The sequence below is a fragment of the Gymnodraco acuticeps genome, unplaced genomic scaffold (genome assembly GCF_902827175.1).
Source record: "Gymnodraco acuticeps unplaced genomic scaffold, fGymAcu1.1, whole genome shotgun sequence".
NCBI lineage: Eukaryota > Metazoa > Chordata > Actinopteri > Perciformes > Bathydraconidae > Gymnodraco > Gymnodraco acuticeps.
The window spans coordinates 348,221-367,369 of NW_022990389.1; the positions used below are offsets into that span (position 1 = coordinate 348,221).

The 19,149-nt window shown below is 40.2% G+C and overlaps 1 protein-coding gene across 1 annotated transcript in view; it reads right to left on the reverse strand.

Moving 5' to 3' along the window:
• Nucleotides 1-237: 237 nt before the first annotated feature.
• LOC117551545 (14-3-3-like protein) overlaps nucleotides 238-19,149 on the reverse strand; it is a 26,034-nt gene continuing 7,122 nt past the window's right edge. Inside the window, exons 3-6 of the mRNA XM_034224446.1 lie at nucleotides 8,104-8,227; nucleotides 4,444-4,610; nucleotides 4,171-4,266; nucleotides 238-1,225 (exon numbers count right to left, since the gene is read on the reverse strand). Of these exons, the coding sequence (XP_034080337.1) occupies nucleotides 1,175-1,225; nucleotides 4,171-4,266; nucleotides 4,444-4,610; nucleotides 8,104-8,227 (438 nt within the window). The 3' untranslated portion in view covers nucleotides 238-1,174. The remainder of the gene's footprint in view (nucleotides 1,226-4,170; nucleotides 4,267-4,443; nucleotides 4,611-8,103; nucleotides 8,228-19,149) is intronic.

A 19,149-nucleotide genomic window follows, 5' to 3' on the forward strand; every position in this document is an offset into this window, starting at 1 on the left:
ATATATGTTTGGCTTTTCCACCAAGAACACACTTGTATGATGTATTTAAAGGACACATTACAAAGGAGCAAACGACAACATTGAACACGAGCAGAATGTTTTCATTATTCTCATAAAGTAAGGTGACTTGTTCTCCTCCTCCCAGACCCAGACAACCATTCCTGAGAGCGGAGTGCAATTCATTTATACTAGACTTTGAATAATATGGCTGCTGGGCCAAATGAAACTAATAGTTGGAACTTTTAAATAATTTTTTTTATTCCACTTGCATGAAATTACACATTTCCCCCCAAATAACAGCTATGCTTGGGTGTTCTGTATGAAAATTCCAAAGACATGAACAAAGCTTGCCTGCCCAACAACAACCATCCTTACAAGTCCACAAACTACTTCTTACCAACATGCAGTTAAGGCAAGTATCGAAAGGAAACCGAGAATAAGACAAATCAAATAAAAATCTAAATTTGTAAAAGCAGTAACTAGATAAGGACTTTTTCTTACTGCTGTGCTCATAAAAACAAAATCAAGTTTGTGTGCTCTTGTTTTTCAATTTTTTCTATACCTCGTAATTGACACAGAAATACAAAAGCATGTCACCCGAAAACAAATACAAATAATAAAGAGTAGAAAGTTGAGAAACTGACAGTTTATGGAATGTTACCTTTGTGTTCCAACAAAACCTTGCCATCTGTCTCCTTTACACCTTCACCGGTCACAGCTGCTGTCTCCTAAGGTGTAAGGAGCTGACCCCTGATTTTGTGAAACCCCAGATGTATCATCAAAAGATGGTGTTAATGAAGAACAGGAGCTTCAAAATGAATATGATACATACAGCTGCATGTTTCATGAGTTAAGAACTTCCCCTTTCACCCAGCACCTCAATAATGCAACACCCCCATTTCTCCCACACAAAAAAGGTCAGCTGACAAGCAACCAACCCTAAACACCCTTTATGCTTTCACCGGGACCCTCACATCACGGATTTAAAACCTCCCCATCCCATGCAGTTACTAAAGAAGGAATAGCAAACTGATAGGAATGAGACAAGTGTTGAGGGGACTCAATATAAAAAAGATGAAGAATTGGAAATAATGTGGTCGTCTCAGTGTTGATAATCATGATGAAGATGAACCGGAATGATGGCAGGCAGACAGGGATGAGTATGGGGTCAGGCTCATTCTGCTGCTTCTTGTTCCTCTTCGGCCTGGTTATCAGAAGTCCACAGCTGAAAAAAGAAGGATAAAAGAGTAGGTAAAGGAAAATAGGGATACACCAATTAACACCTCATCTTAACATGTTTTTGATTTTCATTTCATTAGAAAGTTCTACTCTCCAGTGACCAGAAAAAGAAAGCCCCCTGTTCAGTAACAATTCTGGACTATTAAATAACTGACCATACAGATATAAACTGTGTGATAAACCATCGTTTAGATCAGGGGTGGGGAACCTCCGGCCCCCGGGCCGTATATGGCCCGCGAGACCATTTGGTACGGCCCTCGAGGTAATTTATAAACAGACGCAAAAAAAAATTTGTTTTTAGAAATCTAGACCGCAAAATAATTAAACAAGCGAGTGCCTGTTTTTCAGGGTCCTTGAACACAACATGAGCCTAACTGTCATCACGTGGTATATGTCTCGTCTGACAGGGGTGCAGTTCTGCCGGAGAGTTCCAGAACGCCGCTCTGGCACTTCAGAAATTGCAGTACCCATAAGGAGCCGTACACATGCCACAGTTTCTGCGTGGCTGTGTCTTTAGTTGAAAGCCCAGTGGCGATCTGTTCATCTGTCATACTGATCATACAGTCAATACCTTTGTTGTTATTAGCATCTGGTTAGCTAGCTATGCTAACGAATATAAGAAGCTTTTTCTACAACCAGTGAGGTAAAGGCACATCTTGATATGATCATTATAAAAAAAATAAGAGAATAAGGTAAACAGGTATAAAATACTATATGACAGTCAACAAAAGTTGTTATTAATAAACAAGAATAAAGTTTAAAAGGGGAGTGATTTGTAAAATATCCATAAAGAAATAGAAAATCTGCTTACAGTTCTGTTTCATATGGGTGCTGAGAGATGTTTCCATAGATTTCCTAATTTTAAATCTTCCCGGGGGAGCATGCCCCCAGACCCCCCTAGAGGAGGTTAGGTCCGCCACCCACTTAAATCATGTTCACATGGATAGGAAAGTAAATACATTTGCACACATCTTGTGTCCATATCTTTCTGTTTTGGTGGTCATGCCACACCGTGCACGTGCATGCATGCGCGAGTCATGGTAAAATGTCTGGATTAAGAGGTTGCTTTTTCTTTGCACAGCATGAAAAAAAGGCCAAATGAATGGGCTGTGATTTTAGTTTTTTTAAGCAGAGGTCAATCATTTGTACGGCCCTCGGAGGATGTTGAACAAATTGAAATGGCCCTTGAGAGGAAAAAGGTTCCCCACCCCTGGTTTAGATGCTGTATTGAGTTCATAAAAATTGTTTTCGGGACTGTTGTGGTACAAATCCAACTAGATGCTTAGTAGGGATGACCGATGCATTCGCCAATATTCTCCCCATGTACTAATGGTGTTAATAGGTTTTACTGTCATGTTACTTAGCACTGTTGAAGAGGACGCGGTAATCCTTTATTTTCTGTTATGACGGACAAAATCTAAAGTCTGTTTGTTATTTTAAAGATGACTGATGGTCTGCTGCACGTTTGAAGTCATTAACGTCGCAGTTCTCTCCTTCCTCCCTGTGAGGAGCTGCTGCTGCAGAACAAGCACATGCTGCAGAATTGTGTCCGCATGAAACACGTTTCTTCAGAATCAGTCAATTACATCCTCAGTTCAGAGAGTATTCTATAATAATAGTTGTGATTATGGAAATGTAAAACTAATGAATTTTTTTTACATTTAATACTCAACCCATGTTTGTATAATTGAGTAAACTCTGTGTGGGCTCTAGGCGGCAAGCAACATAACATACCTGAACTGGTAACATTACTCGTAACTTGGGCAACAACAGCTAAGAGATAGGCAGTTCCAAAAAGTGCATTTCTCTGCCTGAATATAGTGCACTTACACCAGATGTTTGGACAGATTACTTGTGTTTCCGCCATTACACAAAAATCCCTTATTGCACTTGTGGCAACGAGCATTGTCCAAATAAAACTTGTAAAGTGTAACCACACTTGAATTCTTAGTGTTGTGCATCGCTCGTAAACATTGGTAACTTCTGCGCTCGAAGTTCAAATTATTTTAACTTCGACCTAATTGGTGACTTTTCACCACACAACCAATCAGACAACAGTTGCATGAAGAGGCGCAAGCTAGAAGGGGGAGGTATGCATAGAAAAGGAACTTACATGCTCTGTGGTCTAACCTAGTGGTGAGCAAAGAGCAAATTGTGTATCATGTGAATGCAGCTTTGGTGAACTGCAAGGTACTTATCCACATGTTGTAATCTTATTGCAAATTGGAAACGGAGTTGATGAGATAAAACGTGCAAGATATTGTTTATGACATTTCTCCAGTACCAATAGCAAAACCGATAACATTGAAGCTTATGGATACCACGGTATTATAAAAATGTAGCCCCAAAGCCCATTTAATACCGGCTTTCAGTACTCATCTCTACAATAGGGTAAAAGGCTCCTGCCCTCATACATGGGTAGTTGTTGCATTGCACAGTCAACAGGAAATTATTTCTAGACAGAAACATGTTATTTTGAAATGCTTTGAGTGTGATAAACTTCTACACTGCGACTTACTTATACAGTATGCCATTTGAATGACTCCAAAAAAGTTACCAAACTCTAAACCGTAATATTTCTGGTCACAGATTGTCCTGAGGTAGTAAGCCCCACCTACTCAATCAAACCTATATCAAACATAATGAACCATGAATGAATGTTATTAAATTAGAGCTGCAACTGAAAAATGATATTCAACCATTTTGATAATCAATTACCTTAAATTATTCTATAATAGTTACGTGAATCTGTTATTCTTTTAGACTGAAAGTTGGAAACATTACCATTGGTTCTAGGAAGCTGTAATCGCATTTTTAAAAAACAAACAATTGAGAAAATAAATCAAGACTAATCAATGAAGAACATGACAAATTGCACACGATATGTAGATGTCATTTAAGTGAGTTTGTGTCCAAGCAATGGAAACTTACTGTCAAGTTGTCCCTCAGTAGCTGCATGATTAGTGTACTGTCCTTGTAGGAATCTTCGCCCAGTGTATCCAGCTCTGCAATGGCCTGATCAAAAGCCTAACAGATTCAAAAATATGTTTTAGAATACTGTAAGGATGGTGATCTTAAACAAGCTCTTAAGTGTCAGTACACTGTTTTAGCTCAATAATCAAAACATATTACATTAAATCATTTGCATTACATTAAGCAGGTGGCCATCTTCATAAGTATGAACATTTAGTGTTATGAACGCACCTCTTTAGCCAGCTTGCAGGCTTCTTCAGGTGAGCTGAGGATCTCATAGTAGAAAACAGAGAAATTGAGCGCAAGACCAAGACGGATTGGGTGGGTTGGGGGCATTTCCTCTTTGCTGGTGACATAGGCGGCTTCGTAGGATGATCTTGAGTTTGCAATGATTTCATCTGACAGAGGACAAAAGGCACATAAGAGCTGTGATATCTTATAACAGACACATGAAATATCCAATTATTTGTATTTAAATAAAATAAACCAGTGTTATGATTATTATACATTGTAGAACACTCTACTATACATACCCTATATATATATATATATATATATATATATATAATACCCTAACCTGTATTTACATACATAGACACTAATTGCAGGTGGTCACAGCGTATACTAAATTACCACAATGTCAGACCGGCAACCTTTTTTTCATACCCCTCTCTCAAGTCTCTTAAGCCTCTTACACACCAAACTGACACCAAAGAACACGTCCCGACGGAACGTCGCCTCACGTCTCCTGCGTCTTGGCCATGTTTCGCACTGGGACACACCGCAAAGACTTCAGCTCCGTTTCGCTTCTCATGCACTGATTCGCTAATCTGATCAGCCAATCAGAGTGATTTCTTTGGCCGACGGCCTCCCGATTCAACATGTCGAAACGGCGGCGGAAGGTGTCGGCACGGCCGAAAAGACACGACGGTGCAGTACACACCAATCGTAGGGCGACACGACACTCATCGACAGCCCGACATCAATCGATGCCGAAGATCGGCTTGGTGTGTAAGGAGCTTAACTCTACCCCAGGGGTGTCCAACCTTTTTTGAACCGAGAGCTACTTTTAAAGTTGCCAGTCTGCCGAGATCTACCAGTCCAAATAGAGAGCGTATCCATTACTGACAGCCTACTACCAGGTAAATACACACTTCTACTTGTATAAAACTGACCTTTGTACGATTAATACTTCATAAAATACTGCAGATCCTTTATCTTACCTCTTTCTAATCTACACACATACAAGTATTTAACTGAAGTTACACAACAGTGTTGTTGATACAGAGTTGGAGTTTATTCACACGTCACATACTACAGTGGGTAATGTTTTCAAGAAACATTGAACAGTGCTGCCACATATGACACAGGGAAAAAAGAAAAGACTCTGAACCCTTTCTTTGCCATTATATAAAAATAGTGTTGCTACAAAAGTATAAATGAGGCTTACTAATAAGACAACTCAGATCTGAAGCTACACAGGAATCTGCTGCCAAAGTGCAATAAAAAAGACGAACATTAATAGAATCAAACCCTTTTTTGTAGCATTTTAGTAGAGTATAAAAATAAATGCCTTTAAAATAGGATGCAAGCAACACTAGTTTCTGAACCTGAATTGATAATAGACTATAATCAATTTAAGTTTGCATTCTTATACCATTTTGTACAATAATTATAATGACTAAGTTCAAACAAACTAAAACTTACAGCTGATTAATAACGGTATCTAACTTGAGTTTTTATTATATCAAAAACCTGTTGAAATGCTTCTGTTATTTTTACTGTCCCCAAAAAGTGCGTCGGCAGCCTCCAGGCAGGAATGCTTCTTTCACAACTTTGCCGTCTTTGAAAGACTTCATGTGTTTCGCAAGAACGTGACTGACACGATAAGATGCTATGGTAGCAGCCTTGCTCTTGTTGTTGGGCCTGGTGGAAATGGACTGCTGTGCATTTAGCTGTCCTTTCAGGCCCCTCCCCTTTTGGGAGCGTAGGGCAGAATTAGGAGGGAATTACGTCTCGTAGCGTTTGTGCACTGTTTTGAAATGCCGCTCCTAAATTACCCTTCTTCAATAAAGCCACGCTCGCATTGCAGATGAGACAGATGCACTTTGAATTGGAATAGATACAAAAATATTCATCCTCCCACTCGGAGTGAAAATTATATATTTTGGGCTTTTTTGCTTCTGCCATAATTGCGGTCTTGTGTGTGTGCGGATTGTCACTCCTGTTGGTTGACACGGACAACGTTAGCGAAATAGTGCACTACCTTGAATATCAAGCTCCAACAAGCCGTGTAGGACAGAGAGTGAATACACATACTATACAGAGATGCTGTATGAGAAACCAATGTGAGTTTGGAACATTGAACAATAGCCGCTTTCACACCAAGTACTTTGCCGTACTTAGTTCCCAGCACTTAGTTCCCCCATGGAACTAAAGAGCACATCGCATTCACACCGGAATAAGTCCCTGAGGGAAGATTACACAAATGAAGCCGCTGACGTCACTTCTTCTGCTTTGAGTTTACTGGCAGGAGGCAAACAACTTCACGGTGTATACTGCCACCCGACGTCCCCAGCCGGAAGTCCCCGGAGTTGGGGACTGGCTTCAGTAGAAGCTGCTGGGAGTCTTCCCAGCAGCTTCTACTGAAGCCTTCCGAGTAAAATCACCAGAACGCCAACACCTCCTCATCACTCCACCGCTCCCATGTTTTTTTTGTGTTGCCATAAGTTATTCTCTCTCCGTTGGTGCGCTGGGCTAATGCTAATAATGCTAATGCCAGCAAATACAATGGCGGCTTCACAAAACTTTTCAGAGTTTTACGGGGCGTGGTTTGCAATTTGCCCAGCCAATCAGAAATTGGAACGTTTTTCTCCCCAGGAAAGTACCTGCTCTCTAGCAGGGACTGAAAATGGGGGAAAGTTCTCATGAACTAAGTTCTCTTTTTGGTGTGAACGCAAAATCCCAGGAACTATCGGAACTAAAAGGGAAAAGTACGGGGAAAAGCGCCTAATGTAAATCTATTCTAGTAGACCTCAACAATGGAATTATGATCAGTAGAAATGGCCATGTCATGGGACCTTTAAGACTTATTAAGGATCTGTGGGGACCCTGAAAAACCTCCTTTGGGTCTGGTTACTTTTATTTGAAGTAGGGCTGCAACAAACGACTAATTTGATAATCGATGAATCTATCGATTAATGAAACGATTAATCGACTATTCGGACTATTACTGTATGCCTTGCACAATTTCTCAAACGCTCTGATTTAGCCATCAACTTTTAGATTTAGCTTGAGGCTGTTTTAGGCATGTGGAAACCAACAATGAAGACAATAAAGATGAATACTTGATTCAAAAATACATATATTATTAAATTAACTAAACACATTTTGAACAAAATTAACATTGCTTTTTATTTAAATTAGATAAATAATATTTCCCATCAAAAGAAACAGTGTTTTAACAAATCATATTAAATAATCTGATGACAGAACTGTAAACAGAATAGCTGAAACTTTAACAAAATAAATAACTCAGTTACCTCTAATCATTAATCCATATTTGTATAATGTAGTTAACTCTGTGTGTTGCTGCTAGCATACCTGATGTGGAAACGTTACTCGTGGATGGGGCTACAGAGCTGCTAGAAAGACAGTGGAACCCGGTGCATTCCTCCGTCTGAATGTGGACCAATAACGTTGGAGCTTAACGGCGCGTAAAACACACGTGATGACGTCACCAACGAATCGACGACTGAATTAGTTGGCAACTAATTTGGTAATCGATTTTAATCGATTAAGTCGATTAGTTGTTGCACCCCTAATTTGAAGGTTTTACAATGCATCTCTCCAAACAGGAAAACATACACGTATAAATGACATAGTACTTACCATGTTTGCCTTCTACTTTAGCGACCTCAGCCAAGTAGCGGTAGTAATCTCCTTTCATTTTCAAATAGAATACTTTGCTCTCTGCTCCAGAGGCCTTTGGAATGAGATGTTGGTCCAAGAGTTCCTGTGGCAGACAAACAGAAAAATCTAACTATTACAAAATAACTCACTTTCTAGGATATTAAATAAAATGTTTCAACTATATTTGGCAGATTTTGCAAATCAGCATTTATTTATTTACTTGGATACTACAGGTTGAAATTGTTTTAACACATTAATAATCGGCACTTTATACACAGATTACTAATAGGCTTGTTTGAATGACAGCACCTAACCCACTGAAGATGGTGGTGAGTGGAGAAGTGGGGAGGAAGAAGAGGAGAAAGAGGGTGGGTTTATGTGTGGAAGACACAAGGAGTGAAGAAGGATGAGAGAGCAGGGCTGTTGAATTTTCACTGAGGAAGTAGGTCAATCATATAACCCATGTTAGCTCTTATACAGGGTATATGCAGGAATCCTATAGTCAAATGTAATACCAGGGTTTCCCACACATAGACTATACTTGGGCGGGCCGCCCAGGTATATTAACGGCCGCCCAAGTATATTTCGCGACCCATTTAGGTTTTTTGTTGTTGTTTTGTTTTTATTCGTCCGTGACCACGACGCCACCTGCGATCGATTAACTTGTGGACAATGATCCCTCGCTCCCTTGCTCTGATCTTGCCTCCTTCTGGCCTGTTAAGTGGCCTGCCTCACACAGGGTGACTGGCTGTCCACATGATGTGGCCTGCCGACATGATCAAATCAAAGCCCTTGATTGGTCTCTGTCATTCAAGCTCGGGATAACCTCAGCTCAGGTGAGGTAAAGGACTCTCTGAGTGTTTAGATAGTTAACTTAGTCTAAGTTCTCAGTGGGTCTCAAACGGTGTGGTCACCATTTATGTAAACCCATATTTTCATTTGAGAGGGTAGTGATTGGTCTAATGCAGGCATCCTCAAACTACGGACTCCGGTCCGGATCCGGACCGAACCACCACTGTCTCTGGACTCTGAGCAAATTATACTTTTCATATGTATGATCTCTCTGTATTATATGTGAGACATCGCCACAACGCATTCGCAACGAGTCAAAATGCTCCGCTATGTCCACTGCAAACAGCGCTCTGCATGTCTGACTGTTCCACTGTGTTCCACCTGTGTGTGTCAACGCTTTGGTCCAATCACATTCAGCATCCAGTCAGCGTTTTTTTCCCCCAAACAATCTGCGAATCAGAGGCACAGTAGGGCGGGTCTTCGCGGAATGCGAGTGGGAAAAATGTGTGTGTCTCTTTCAACCTGTCTGAGTCAGAGCAAGAATTAAAAAAAAAAAAATTCAGAGCGAGAGCTAACAGCTCATCTAGTTCCATCTGTACTGTAGCTAGTAGCCTAGTTTCACCTACCGGGGTGGCAACTGACACCCTAAAAATAGGCCTTGCCACCCCAGCTGCCACCCCAGTTGGCAGCTTTGTTTTGAAAGAAAAGTTGTGGCTCATCGGACATTTATGAGAGAAAGTCTCTAATGTCCGAGTGCAAGTGAATGCAGCACAAGATGCGCGTCATGTAACCCCTCCCCCGGTCCTGGCGCGAGCGTGGATATACGATTGGCGGCGATTTCATTTGAACGGGACGGCGCAAAACGAGAAGCATTCGGACCCAAGCACTGAAGGAATGAGGTATTTGCGGTCTGACAGAGAAGAGACTGTCAGTGTGGCTGTACTCAGCATTGAATCAAAACGCACTGAAGCTGTTGATCTTAATACGTTTGTGAGGCGTTTTGCTGAAAAAAATGGTAATCGCCGCATTCAGCTGTAATAGACATGTCAACTTGATGCTCTGCTCACGGATGAGCATACACAACTATTAAGATGATGACCTTACGTGTGTAAATATATTGTTTTCTTTGAGGGGGTCTGCCCCCAAAAAACTGTTTTAAGTCCTGAGAAAGTCAAATAAGACGGTGTAAAACTACACTGCCCATACAAAAAAAAGTAACCACTTTGATTGAACTAGGCCAGTAGGTAAGGACTTTCCACTGGATAATAACTGAAGTATAAAAGAATGCATGACTGAAGTGATGGAGACCATGTTGAAGGCAAACAAAAAGAGGAAATAACAGGTCAAATCAAGCAAATCCCCCTCTCAGATTCCACAGCAACCAGAAGAACATAAATACTGGCTGGTGATTTGATTCATCGGCTTTGTGATGGAATAAAAAATGCACAGTGCATTTCCTTAGCTGTGGGTGAGTCCACTGACACCACTGACAATGCTCAGTTGCTGGTGTTTGTGAGTTTTTATGATGAGGCAAAGGGTGAGTTTGTTGAAGATGTGTTGGGCCTGACGAACCTCAGTGGACACACAAGGGGGCAAGACATTTATAAAGCAAGAATGGGAATGCTGAATGAAAGAGGGTGCAGCTGCCTTTATTCATAACTGTGCAGCTCTTACACTGCGACTCTGAGGGGTCAAGCACAGACACAATAACAATGAAAACTGCTGCATACAGATTATTTTTGTTTTTGCAACCTCGTGTTAAGAATCTTGTTGCAATTGTTTAAAAGTTTGAATGACCGTAATAAACGGACCTTTGTCTTATTGAAACATTTATTTTGGACCTTTAAGATTTGTATTTGAGTACCCCTGGTCTAATGGATAGTGAGGTGGGCTGAAGATCGGAAGGCTGTGAGTTCAAATCTCGCCAGGAACACCACCACTAGTGTGCCCTTGAGTAAGGCACTTAGCCCTTAGTTACTCCAGGGAGAATGTCCCTGTAATCGGTCATTATAAGTCGCTTTGGATAAAAGCGTCAGCTAAATGAAATGTAATGTGATTAGTAAAATATGCCTGAATAAATAAATAAAAAGTTAACTAGGTGAAAAAAGGTAAGATACACTTTTAAAACTTGTTGAGAGAAAACTAGTCTTTGCTGCTGCCTCAAAGAGGAGCAGGGGGAGAGGATGGAGAGGGGGGAGAGGAGGGAGACAGGAGAGGCTGATTCAGGAGCACAGACACCCTCACAACTATAAATGAACCAAAACTAAATTAATAAACAAGTTTCAGTGTTTTTTCCATATTGGAAATGGTATGTTATTGGTTATGGCCTTGATTTTATGATTATTGAAATGTATACAGTTCTGTTTAATATAGGTGTTTCCATAGATCTAGTCTCTTTATTTTCCCCTCAAAATGCACCAGATTGATGCATTTAACTCAAATAAAAAATTAAATCTTACCGGGGGGGCATGCCCCTGGACCCCCCCTAGAAGATTTGAGGCCGACCCCCACTAAAAATCACATGGATAGGTTCCTAAATACATTTTTTTAAATAGTAACTTATTTCCATATGTTCATGTGTGGGTAGTAGATTTAAACTATAGGGCTATCATTATGGGCCCTGCCTGTACCTGTTAGCTCTGCCATCGCGTGAAGGGTCTGCTAACAAGCGACCAACAGAAAGGTTCATGTTAATGTTGTTGCACGTCACCTCAACCCCCCGCTACCACCACCCCCCCTAGTATATTTCAGATATGTGGGAAACACTGGCAGTTAATGGACCAGCACCAGAGGCGTTCCCATACACACAGGCGTTGGAGCCGTTCTTCATGAAATCCCAGAAGGATGAAGTGCTCTGACAAACAGTGCCATCTTTGCGCAAAATGATTATACAGGAATGAAAAGTCAATTAAGAAACATGTTGTTAAAACTTTTTTTTCTTTTTCGCGCACCCTGTTGCTAATTGGAAAGCTAGCTGGCAGGGACACGCTTATTGTCACAAGCGATGAGAGTATACTTTCGGTGTACCAAATATGAATTGATACATCATTTAACCTGTTAAGCCCGAAGGTCCCCGCCGGCGGGGACCCTGTTTTTTTTTCTTCACAACACTGTGTCTCAGGGCATCTTAATATTTAAAAACCTATCAATGCGTTATACCAGATTAACGAGAATAATCTCAGCTAACTGACGATACGAACCATTTTTACCAAAACAAAACACAAGTCTCACAAGAAGCGTTAGCATTAGCCCTTACCTAAAACGGACAGATGCTACTTCCGGTGCTAACTAGCAAAAACGATCTTTAAAACTTAATATTTTCTGCACAAACTACATATCATCTGGAAGCTGATACTCCACAGATTATTTTGTTATAAGTATCATCACTGTAGGACACAAACTCACTGAGCTAGCAGCCAGAACAGAGAAGAAAAAAAACAACAGTTTTCAAAACCATAACAATAATTATGTCTTACCGTTGCTGTTTTGTGATCAAAGCTCGTGTTCAAGGGAATAAAAACGCTGCTTAAGGTTAATCCAATGTCTATTAGTCACTTTAGAATTGTTCCTGATAATCTATCATTACATTCATGGCAGCAGAGTAGGTATAAAGTTTCACAGTCCCGAGCTAATGCTGTCTCACGTGCTGTTTACACAAACCTCTCTCTACTTGACGTAAGTGTTTAGCGGGACTTACTAACTCTCACTCGATTCTATTGGCTCTAACGGTTCAGAAAAGGGGTCAATCACCCAAATCGACCAATGGGTTCCAAAGATATGATCCTGCGTAGTATAAACTACGCCTGCTCTGGCTCCATTACGCAGCCAGAAGGGAGAGCTTCACCACCGAGCAGGTGCTAGAGATGCTAGCTGACGATAGCGGGGCTATGATCATACCAGATGACTCTTCGTCGGATGATGAAGATCTCCTCCAGCCAGACCTGGATCCGGACAGTAGTGACTCGGATGTTGAACTTCCACCACGGGAAAGATATGTAATCTCTCTGTTTTTATATATTACTTATGTGTTTGGTGGAACTGCGTCACAGTGCTAGCTTAGCCAAGAAGCTACAGGAATGATTAGGCAAAATGCTAAATAGTGTTACTTGTCTTTTTGGAGTTACATTTTCTAAATGAATGGCCAGTGAATGAATATATACATGTGTTTACTTATTTATTTGGTGTAATATTATTCATTTATAGTCCAATATTATCCTTTTTATATATTACTTTTGTGTTTGGTGGAACTGCATCACAGTGTTAGCTTAGCCAACAGGAATGATTAGCCAAAATGCTAAATAGTGTTACTCGTCTTTTTGGAGTTACATTTTCTAAATGAATGGCCATTGAATGAATATATATATATGTGTTTACTTATTTATTTGGTGAAATATTATTCATTTATAGTCCAATATTATCCTTTTTATATATTACTTTTGTGTTTGGTGGAACTGCATCACAGTGTTAGCTTAGCCAACAGGAATGATTAGCCAAAATGCTAAATAGTGTTACTTGTCTTTTTGGAGTTACATTTTCTAAATGAATGGCCATTGAATGAATATATATATATGTGTTTACTTATTTATTTGGTGAAATATTATTCATTTATAGTCCAATATTATCCTTTTTATATATTACTTTTGTGTTTGGTGGAACTGCATCACAGTGTTAGCTTAGCCAAGAAGCTACAGGAATGATTAGGCAAAATGCTAAATAGTGTTACTTGTCTTTTTGGAGTTACATTTTCTAAATGAATGGCCAGTGAATGAATATACATGTGTTTACTTATTTATTTGGTGTAATATTATTCATTTATAGTCCAATATTATCCTATAAGTATAAGCCAGTGAATTAATCTAATCTCTTTGTTTTTCCACATTTGTTAGATGAGGAGTGACCCCAGCAGGACAAAGCCACACACCCAGAAGACTTTCAGGGAGCAGCTTGCTGCAGAATTGTTGGAGTTTGTTGGAGTTTGCTGAAGGCCCTGCTGAAGGCCCTGCACCTCCACCACCCCCTCCTCCTCCTCCTCCTCCTCCTCCTCCACCACCACCCCCTCCACCACTCACATGCATGCCCGAGTATTATGGGGAAGATGCCACCAAGGTCAGGAAGAACTGCAGGAGATGCCTAGATGCTGGACTCAAAAGGGTGAAGACACCTGTGTACTGCAGGAAGTGCCAGGTCCCTCTGTGCTTCACTGTCAAAAAGAACTGTTTCAGGGAGTGGCACGACCTAAATACTGGAACATTCAGGTAAGTATAACGTTTTGCGAGTGTTTATTTAAAAAAAAAATACTTGTTTTTATATACCTAGTGTGATTTTATTGTATAGTGTTTTGGTAAAATATTTGTTGTTTTTACAAACCTACAGTGTGGTTTTATTGTATAGTACATTGGTAAAATGTTTGTTTTGACATGCCTATAGTGTGTTGGTAAAATGTTTGAAATAAATCTGCCCCAGTTGGAGTCAAATGTTACCGTTTTTTTTTATTGTGCAAGTACACCTACACACAATGACCTACAGTGTGGTTTTATTGTATAGTGCGTTGGTACAGTTACATACACACAGCTACACTTACACATACACACCTACACAGCTACACACACCTACACATACCCACACAGCTACACTTACACATACACACCTACACACACAAACATATTTTAAAAAATAATCTTTTTTTTTTTTTTTTAATTATAGGCTATATATTTTTTTAATTTAAAATTATTATTTTTTGGGTGGAATGAATACCTATAGTGATGATTCAATGTAATACAATGATTTTTATAGTCTGGTACCTGAAAAAGGTCAAATGGCACTGATGGAACCAAATGTGCCCAAAGCTTATTCCGCCTGGACTTTATTTTCATAAACCTCTCTAAAAAGGTCAAATGTCACTTGTTTTGCCTCAATCTTGATACAGGGTACTTATTATATGTTATACTTTGGATTCCTAAAGCTTTTAGGCTACTAACCCATCATTCAAGGTTGGTCTTCACTATAAGTAATGGGTTTTCTTTAGGCGGAGACAGGAATTTACATTTTTTTGCTATGTTCCATCTGAATTTACTCTGACACAGAAAAATCTATATTGATTCTGACACTTCTACATCCAACTCACAGATGTAACCTTGCTTTGATAACAACAATTATTCATATAAACCTTTTAGAAGTGAAGTTATAGTCATTTGTTCTGGGAATGTCATTTTCGAGCCTGAAACCTGAAAAACAGGCTCGGGGTTTAACAGGTTAAAGAAGAAATTTGATCTGTTGGCGGCTGAACTGTGGATTTTAACTTGTAATTTGTACGCCTGGGCTACACCGGCTGGGCCTCGACCTTTGTGTGACATCTACCTTGCTCAACTGCTGTGGCACACACATGTAATGTCCACACTGACAACTTGCTGCTGCGCTGCCTGTCCACCTTTTCTGTCTGATTTGAGGATGTCCATTTAGATTTTCCTGATTCATGTTAACCCATCTGTTTCCGAGACGATCAGTGCCTTGATTGAAGGGATGGTTTCAGTGGGTAACAAGCAATTCATGTACGACCACAACAAAGGCACAAACAGCTTAATCCATTATTTATCTTCAGCTGCTGTGCATGGAAAACACAGAAAATCAAGTCTATGAGAGACTGGGCATTTTCTAGGATACATTCTGCCACTTTCCCAGCAAGTCTCCATGGCATTTCCAAAGTTAAGCTACATAGTGGGCAGATGTCTGTCTGAGAACTTTACTCTGCCAGTGTAATGGCAAAGCGATATGTGTGACTTCATCACAAATTAGTAGGGATGTAACGATACCAAAAACTCACGGTACGATAATATCACGATAACAAGTCCACGGTACGGTTTTTTTTTTTTTTCAATAAACATTTTTTTTACTCGGAAAATGTTTCTTTATTAAATAACAAATCTGATTTGTACAACATTTTAGTAGGATAGCAGTATTTTAAAGTGTCAAAAACAAAGTGACAGGAACAGACTGGAACAAGAAAACCAGTACTACCAAACAAAGTAGGCATTTTCTTCAATCAAGTTTCACTTTAGTTTTTCAAGTAACTCAACTCAAACTCATGATATAGTCAGGGCTGCACATAACTGGTGCGCAGGTGCACATTTGCGTACCAACATTGAGAGAGAGAGGAGAGAGGGGAGAGAGAGAGAAGGGAGAAGAGAAAAGAGAGAAGAAAGATATTTGCGAGTTGCATATGAACTCAGGGCCGGCCCGTAGCCCTGGCGTTATAGATGTTCGCCTAGGGCGCCAGATCTGTGGAGGCGCTGCGCTGACAGCTCTGGGAGGAAAAAAAAAATGTTTGACCGTTGGGGCTCATCCTAATTTTCGGCCTTGATGTAACAATATTCATAATGAAGTAAATGTAACACCCTTTTCACCCCGGTTACACGTTTTATTTGCCCTGTACGATGGGCGCTGTAAGTGATGAAAATGGGGGATGTTGGCTTATCTGGCGCCCGCAGCTCACAGCCAAAGTGCGTGGGAGCGAGGGAGGGTGCACTGGAACCGGCGCTGTTGTTATTAGCATCTGGTGCTAGCTGCTCTAACGGATATAAGAAGAAGATGTTTCTACAATGATGTGGAGGGAGAGTCCTCTCCAGTCAGACTGAGGCTGATACTACAGCTCAGTGAGGTAAAGGACTCTGAGTGTTTAGATAGTTCACTTTAGTCTAAGTTATCTCAGTGGGTCTCAAACGTTTTGATCACAATTTATGTAAACACATATTTCCAAGGCACTCCTTTATAATTATTGGGATAAACAGGTTTTAAATCATTCCAATGTATACTATAGGACAGTAACCAAAAACATCCTTTAAAACTGGAGAGATAAAAAAAAAAAATGCATAAATAAATAAATGTTAAGGTAAAATAAGATATGAATGAACAACATAAATAAAATAAGTTACATTCATTTGTTATTGGCTATGGTAGGTTATTGGTTATGTTCACATACTTATTTGATTACATCCACTTGTCTAAGATGACAACAGAGACTCAACCCAAAACCAGCAGCTAATCGCAGACTCAACCAGAGAGAAAGTAGTAGGCCTACATCATCAGCTACCATGTCTGACAGAGAGGAAGACAGTGAGGAGAACAGTCAGGAGGGTAGTGATGACAGCTTGTAGGATTACTGGTCGTGCTAATGTTGTCTTGTGTTCACCTCTGCATGTGTGTTCTGTGTTCACCTCTGCATGTGTGTTCAGTGCCGTGTGTCTGGCAAATAAAGTCAAGACCCCCTCAAAAGTTACGGTTTATTTCATTTTAAGGATGAGCACCAAGCAACATCTCCAGGTGCTCCTTTGAGAACCAGGGCAAAAAAGTTATGTGCACCCCTGGATATAGTTTCCAAACCGTACAGATCAATACGTGTCTGGAAGGTTTTGCTTTACGCTGTGCGCACTCCCGCGAGGTGCATGCACACACGGCATAACACCGCCCCCCCCCGTTGACAGTTCACGAGCGTGCTCTCTCGTGAACTGTTCAGACCCGACGGGTAATAAGGGATTATGACGGACATTTTACGATCCTGTCTGTCAAAATGACAGAGCGAAAAAGTCTAACGCCACCTCAGTGGGACGGAGAGATATGCTTTGGCCATGGGTGACAGCAGTGGGTCAAACTGTGCATTGTCTCTCCACCACTTCAAAAACAATACAGTTTTGCCAAGAAGGTGAGGCTTATTGACAGGGCGAGATATAAATATACTGTACTTGTCAATGTCTCTAGGTGTGTAAATATAGCCCTGTAAATACGATGTCCTTTTGTGTTCTGTTGTTTTATGTTCATGTTGTAACCTACTTGCTGCCATGTTGGACAGGTCTCTCTTGAAAAAGAGATCGATGATCTCAATGGGACCACCTGGTTAAATAAAGGTTTAAAACAACAAAAAAACAACAAAAAAAAACATTACTTATAGTGAAAACTATCCTTGAATGATGGGATAAGACTAAAAGCTTTAGGAATCCAAACTATAACATATAATAAGTAGCCTGTATCAAGATTGATGCAAAACAAGTGAAATGTGACCTTTCAAGAGAGGTTTAAACACAAACCCCACCTCTGGGGTCATTTGGGTGGATTTGCCATATCTCTTGAACCCATCGGTCGAATTTGGTGATTGACAACTCTTTTTAACCGTTAGAGCCAATAGAATCGAAGGGCGAGTTCCTAAATCCATCTAAACATTAGCATTGGTGAATGAGAGTGATGCACAACCAGCATGCCCAAAACCGGAAGCTGGGTTACAGCTCTCATACACTCTATATGAAAACTACTCTTATTGACAAAGTGTTATGATGGATTATCAGTAATCATTTCAAAGTGACACATTGGATTAACCTTCAGCAGCGTTTATATGCGTTGTAATGCCCTTGAACACAGCTTTTGATCAGAAAACAGCAAAGGTAAGACGTATTTGTCGCTTTGGCCACGTAAAGTGAAGTCGTGTGTTGTCTTTCCTGGCTTTCGCTGCCGTGAGTTCTGGTCGCACAGTGATGATACTTATACCATTGGAATCTCAGCTTTCATATGACATCTTGTTTGTGCAGATCCAATGAAGTATACAATATTTCTACCGTGAGTTATGTGCTAAGTGCGTTAGCACTCTTTCGCTTAGTGCTAATTCAGAGGCTCTGCGTTAGAGTTGTGTTTTGTTTCGGTAAAAATTGTTCATATCGTCCGTTAGCTGAGTTTCTTCCCGTTAAGTGGGTATGACACATTAATAGGTTGTTAAATGTTAAGAAGCCCTGAGACACAGTTTCGTGAACATTGTTGTGTTTAGCCCCCGGGGGCATGGGGTTTACCAACAACGGATGACCAAGAAACTAGTGACTTGCTCAATTCATTTGTGAGGGATCTGTGAAGAACATGACAACAGCTGCACTACTGGTATTTAGTATACAATTGAGGGTGGACAAGTTTACTACCACTTAAGTTTCAAATAATTGTGTTAATTACTTATTGTAAAGCATTTGAACATTCCTTTGTGTCACATGTTCATTATTAAGTTGATGTATAACTGTATAGTATCTTAATTATTTAAAATATAAGGTGACTAAAAATGGCAACCGTATTTTCAGTTTTGGTAACCAAAAGCTGATGCCTGGTTACCAGCTTGGCAACCACTTTTAAAAGTTAGCGTTGAGCCCTGAACTATAATGATCATATCAAGGTGTGCCTTAACCTCACTGAGCTGAGATTATTTGAGCC